The 6000-nt window shown below is 45.1% G+C and overlaps 1 protein-coding gene across 2 annotated transcripts in view; it reads right to left on the reverse strand.

Annotated features, from left to right (window-relative positions):
- The window catches only part of RRN3 (RNA polymerase I transcription factor RRN3), a 28809-nt gene extending 23276 nt beyond the window's left edge, over positions 1 to 5533 (reverse strand). Inside the window, exons 1-3 of one of the 2 annotated variants that reach the window (XM_036089171.2) lie at positions 5388 to 5533; positions 3738 to 3843; positions 2458 to 2514 (exon numbers count right to left, since the gene is read on the reverse strand). In XM_036089171.2, the coding sequence (XP_035945064.1) occupies positions 2458 to 2514; positions 3738 to 3843; positions 5388 to 5476 (252 nt within the window). In that variant the 5' untranslated portion in view covers positions 5477 to 5533. The other variant, XM_036089172.2, reaches the window with a different exon arrangement.
- Positions 5534 to 6000: the final 467 nt, after the last annotated feature.

Here is a 6000-nt window from a genome sequence, read left to right on the forward strand (position 1 = left end):
CTCAGTGGGAAGCCTGCTTCTCCCTCTCCCACTCCCCCTGCTTGTATTCCCTCTCTCGCTGTGTCTCTCTCTGTCAAATAAATAAAATCTTTAAAAAAAAAAATTGAAAAAAAAAGAGGATACTTCAGCTGGATCTCAAATAGTAGGAGTTTTGTAGATAAACTAATAATAACAGTAAACACTAATATAGTAATTACCATGCCAGGCATTGTTCTAAGATTTTAACATATAAGTCATTTAATCCTTACAACCATCCCATGAGGCAGGTGCTACCATTGGTTCCCATTTTATAGCTGGGGCCAATGAGGCACAAAAGTGCAGTATACTTACCCTCAGTCACAAAGCCAGTAAGGGATGGAGGCCATGTAGCCAGAGCCCATGCTCCAATAGGTAGCAACTAAAGTGACTACAGAGGACCTCTTGCAGCCACAAAAGGCACATGCAAAGAGATAAAGATGAACAGAAGTGGCGCCAAATGCTGGGTGTAGAGATTACTTTTTTAAAAATTTAAAAAAAAAAAAAAAAGGTGAAAAAAAGTGGCAAACTCATGGAATAAAGTATCTAGTGAAACTGAACATAGAAAAACAGTGCAGCAGACCATGCTAAGAAGCTCGGCCTTTCTGCAAAAGGCATTACGTTTCCCCACAGGAAAATGACACGTTTAGCATATGCTTTAGAGAGGATTTAGGCTGCACTGTGGAGGGTAAAATTTGGGGGGGGGGGTAATGGGAGATAGAGGAGAACTGGAAACCTAGATAACCTAAAGGAGTTAAGAGAAGAATCCAGACAAAAGAGCACCAACAACACAAGAAGCCTTGAAAGACTTTTTTTTTCCACCAAAGGCCCTGGTGAATCAATGGAAACGAGGGGTGACGAAGTCGAGAAAGACCCCAAGGTTCCTAGCTCAAGAATTAGGTAAGCAATACATCAGTTAAGGCAATAAAGAAGCCTGTAGAGGAGTGTGTTTGGGAGAGAGAAAATGATAAATTTGGGGCACTTGTAATACTTGTGGGCTGGCAGTTAAGAAACAAGTCGGGAGGGGTGCCTGGGTGGCTCAGGCGGTTAAGCATCTGACTCTTGATTTCAGCTGGAGTCATGACCTTGGGGTCGTGGGATCAAGCCTCATGTCGAGCTCCGCACTCAGGAGGAATCTGCTGGAGATTCTCTCCCTCCACCTCTCCCCCTGCTTGTGCACATGCTCTCTCTAAAATAAATAAATAAACCTTAAAAACAAACAAACAAGTCTAGAGCCCACAAGAGCAATATGAGCTATAGATACAAATCTGGAAGTTACCAGGCCACAGGAATTCCAAAGCCACGAGGGCATAAGGAGATCATGCAGGAATAATTCTTACAGGAAGGAAAAGGTCAAGTCTAGAAACCTAATCAACACCAAATTTAATAACCAGTCACAAGAATGATTAGACGTAAGTGATAAGAAGACAGGAAGATCCCAGAAACTGAAGGAAAGGTTTTAAGAAGTGGGCAGTCAATAGTGTCAACTGCTACAAGGAATTCATATGACGCTTGGAAAAAAAAAAAAGTCTGCTGAAATCAGCATGTAAGAAATGACTGGTAATCTCTGTCATAGTAATCAGAGCAGAGGACTTCAGAGTGGATTTAAACGCGCAGGGAAATGAGAAAGTGCGGGCTGTCAGCAGGAATAACAGCTAACGAAGCCCTTTGTGTCAGGGGCTGTTCTAAGTGCTTCTCATATATTAACTCACTGGATCCTCTAACACCTCACATTTAAAAGACCTCTATTGTTTTTCTGGTTTTACAAAGACAAAAACAGAGGCAGAGAGGTTAAACAAGCTGCCCAAGATCACACACTGGGGAACAAGAGAGTAAGGATTTGATCCCAGACAATCTGACTACTATTGCCATGGTAAGAGACTACTCTTTCCAAAGTTGGGAAACAAAATTCACTGAGTTGTGCCTACGACAGGTATATATCTTAAAAGGTACATCTCTTGAAACATTTCCAAAAACAATGAAAAGGGTACTAGCTCGAAAGACAAGTCAACTTGTGTTTTTGTTTTCTCGGTGGAGAGACATGAGAGCAGCATGCAGCATAGAGGAAAGAGGTTCCAGAAAGGAAAGATAAAGCAGGGATGCTCAACCTGAGCAGTCCTGGCATCTCGGACTTGAGAATTCTTTGTTGTGGAGGGCCGCCCTGTGCACTGCTGGCTGTGTAGCTGCATCCCTGTCATCCACTCACTGGATGCTAGTAGCGCCCCTCCCTCCCCAAGACGTGGCAACCAAAAATGTCTCCCGTTCATCACCGAATGTGCCCTGGGGGCAAAAGTGCCCATTGAGAGCCGTTGAGAGCCGCTGCATTCAAGTGACGGATCATACAGAGAGCAAGTTCTAGAGGATGGAACAGGACCAAAAGTGCAAACTGAATCTGTACAAAGTGGCTACAGCTTTGCTAATGAACAAATGTAAATTAATTACCTTTATGTCTGGATCTGACAGCTGGTTCTTCAACAACTCAAAGTCATTTGTTTCACCCTAAACAAGAACAGAAAAAAAAAAAAGTAGTTCTGCTTACTTCAGTTTCCTGTTAAAGACCAAAAGCAGGACTTTTAACTATTACAAAAGGAACATTATAACTTTCACACATCATTGGATTGTAAAATTGTAATTCCAAAAATTTACAAACTCACGTTAGTGGAGCTAGGCAGCTTGGAAAAAGACTAAATGAATCCTGAAAGGTTGTTCACATTTAGGTATACTTATGTACTGACACCTAAATAAAATAGTTGATGACACAAGGTACCATCCATTCATATATGTAGATTTAAAATGCTTATACAGGGGCGCCTGGGTGGCTCAGTCATTAAGCGTCTGCCTTCAGCTCAGGTCATGGTCCCAGGGTCCTGGGATCGAGCCCTGCATCGGGCTCCCTGCTCAGTGGGAAGCCTGCTTCTCCCTCTCCCACTCCCCCTGCTTGTGTTCCCTCTCTCACTGTATCTCTCTCTGTCAAATAAATAAAATCATTTAAATAAATAAATAAATAAATAAATAAATAAATAAATAAATAAAATGCTTACACATATAAATACAAACATTCATATTTTCCCTCCATCACTGAGATTTAGTAGAATCACTTCTAAACTAACACAGAACCAAAAAAAAAAAAAAAAAATCCCTATTGACAGAGCTGGTTTATTGTCCCAAAACAATGCTTAGGTAATTCCTTCAGAAATAAAATGCTTTTAGGCGCCCGGGTGGCTCAGTCAGTTAAGGGTCTGCCTTCGGCTCAGGTCATGATCCCGCGGTCCCAGGATCAAGCCAGCAATGGGCTCCCAGTTCAGCAGGGAGTCTGCTTCTCCTTGACCCTCCCGGCTTTTGGTGCTCTCACTCACTCTTTCTCTCTCAAATAAATAAATAAAATCGTTAAATTTTTTTTTAAAAGAAAGAAAATGCTCTGATCCAATGATTTTTATTCTAGCACCTGCTCAAGTTTTTGAAAGATACTATGTAAATAAAGCATTTGAAGACATACAACCTCAGCAAAGAGGTTATTACTCTAATTTTGAGCTGACAGCATAATGCTGTTATTAAACAACTGACTTCAAGACTGACATCTAAAATTCATTTTATTATGTCTACTGGTCTTTAGTATAAAGGCTACAATTGTATCCTAACCAACAAAAACCAACCTCAACGTATCAATTACATCTCAATAAAGCAGCAGGGAGAAAGACATCAAACCTCACATGATCTCTTACCTTCTTGTACTTCAGCAAGACTTCTGTCACAGTTCCACCAAACCGAACAGTTTTTCTTGGGGGAGAATTGAAGAAATCATTCTCTAAAGTGAGCATATCTGAAAGCCTGTAGAACCAAGATTATCACACTATTAAGTGCAGGACAGAGAATAATAAAAATTTTAATAGTCAACATTTATGGAGCCAACATCACTCAGTGGGACTATCGCTAAGGCCTCCTACCCGGCTTCCTTGCTTCCACTCTAACCTCCCAACAGTCTTCTTTCAGTGATCTAATGATCTTTTCCAAAACTTAAAACAGATCATGCTACTCTACTCTCCTGTTAAATTCTCCAAAGGTTTCCCACCTCACTTAGAATACAAATTCAAACTCTTTGTCGCTGTCTTCAAGGTCCTACATTAATCTGGCCCCTGACTACCTCTCTGACCTCATCTCCAACCACTTAACATACTGCAACCATAGTGTCCTTGCTATTCTTCAAACTTGCCAAGCTGATTCCCATTTCTCTTGCTGTTCCCTTTATCAGAAACACTCATGCTCCAGACCTAGACACGCTGCGTTCTTGTCTTCATTCAAGCTAAGGTCATTCAAGCTAAGGTCAAATGTCAGAGGGGCCAAAATCTAAAGTATCCATCCCCTCACTTCCCCCATCACCCTGTTTTTATTTCTTCAGGTTATCTCTAGCTGAAACCATGCTGTTCTTTTATTTATTAGTCACTGTCTTTCCCTCCTTAGACTGTAAGCTCTGTTGCGAGCACAGATGTTGTCTCTTTTGATAGACTACTGTCTTCAGTGTATAACCAAGAAAGTATAGGCACTTAATAAATACCATGAATGATATCATTGCTAAGTGTTTCACAAAGTTTTTTTCCTTTACACAAAGCAGAGCTGGGGGGGCGGGGGGGGGGGGACGGGCCACAGCATCTTACTAATGACTCTCAAAGTTAAACCCCAGAATGTTTTATGGGGGTTAGGAGCATTAAAAGTTGAAAAAGACAGGGGCGCCTGGATGGTTCAGTCGGTTAAGCATGTGACTCTTGATTTCGGCTGAGGTCATGATCTCAGGGTCCTGAGACTGAGCCCCACCTCCAGCGCTGAGCTCAGCGGGGAGTCGGCTTGAGATTCTCTCTCCCTGGGCCCCTCCCCCAGCTCGCTCGCTCGCTCTCTCTCAAATAGATAATAAATCTTAAAAAAAAGAAAAAAGAGTGGAGGAAGACAGACTGTTAGAAAACGTGTATGTGGAAACAAATTTCAAACATCAACAGAAAATTACGAGTCCGTTTGCCATCAATGACAGCATTCGCCTGATAAATCAATGAGGTCAGGGAACTCTTTCCAAGTCTAGACGAAGAAGCGGGAGGGATGAGCAAAGGAGAAGGTAGCACCCAGGCCTGGGGCGCTATGAGGGAGCCCCGTGGGGAGAAAAGGGGACTCTGGAACGGAGAACAGATTCATTTTCCCAGCCCCTCTCCCACCTTTACCACCCACTTAAGGGGCATGGGCTTACTCCTGAGGACCTGAGATGACCCTCTACCCGTTGCTCCCACGATTCCTTCAGCTCTGCCCCAGGCCCTTTCACATCCGCTGCCCTAACCCCGGTCCTGGACTTCGGTGTCAGATGCGCAGAAGGAAGCGTCCCGGACTCTCACCCAGTCCTCGTCGCGCCCAGCGTCTTGCCTGCAGAGGCCGAAGCGGCCGCATCTCCGGGCAACCGCGTGTGAAGCAGCGGGGCCGCCATTGGGCCGGACAGGCGCGACGACTGCGCCTCGCACCGGAAGTCGTGCTCCTTCTGGCATCTCCGCCCCACCCCCGCCCCACCCCGTGGCCCGGAAGACGCGCGCGCGAGCGACGGCCTTCAGCCAATCAGGATTCCCGAGTGAGAGCGCAGCGATTCCCGGCGGGCTAGAGCGCCGCCAAAGCTTTCTCCTCCCCGCCCGGCGTCAGGGCCCCTCCTCGCAGTTGGAAGACTTTCTCCGCCCCGCGGGGTGCGGCGCTTAGAGTGGCTACAGCACTGGGAGAGGAGAGATCTTTGGCGGCTGCGAGCAGTTCCCGAGGTCATGAAGGAAGCGCGGGAACCCCCGGGAGGTGCTAAGCGGTGGCCGGGTTCCACGGAGTCAAAGCATCCCTTAGTCAAATTAAGAAACTGAGGCTCTAATTAAACCAAACCCGCCCAGAGATGGGGGCGGGCGGGGTTTTCGAACTAGGCTGCTCCAACCCAGCATCTGCAGAGGGCTCTGTACCCTCTGCGCTGTCCTCAGACAT

This window comes from Halichoerus grypus, chromosome 6 (assembly GCF_964656455.1).
Source record: "Halichoerus grypus chromosome 6, mHalGry1.hap1.1, whole genome shotgun sequence".
Taxonomy (NCBI): Eukaryota; Metazoa; Chordata; class Mammalia; order Carnivora; family Phocidae; genus Halichoerus; species Halichoerus grypus.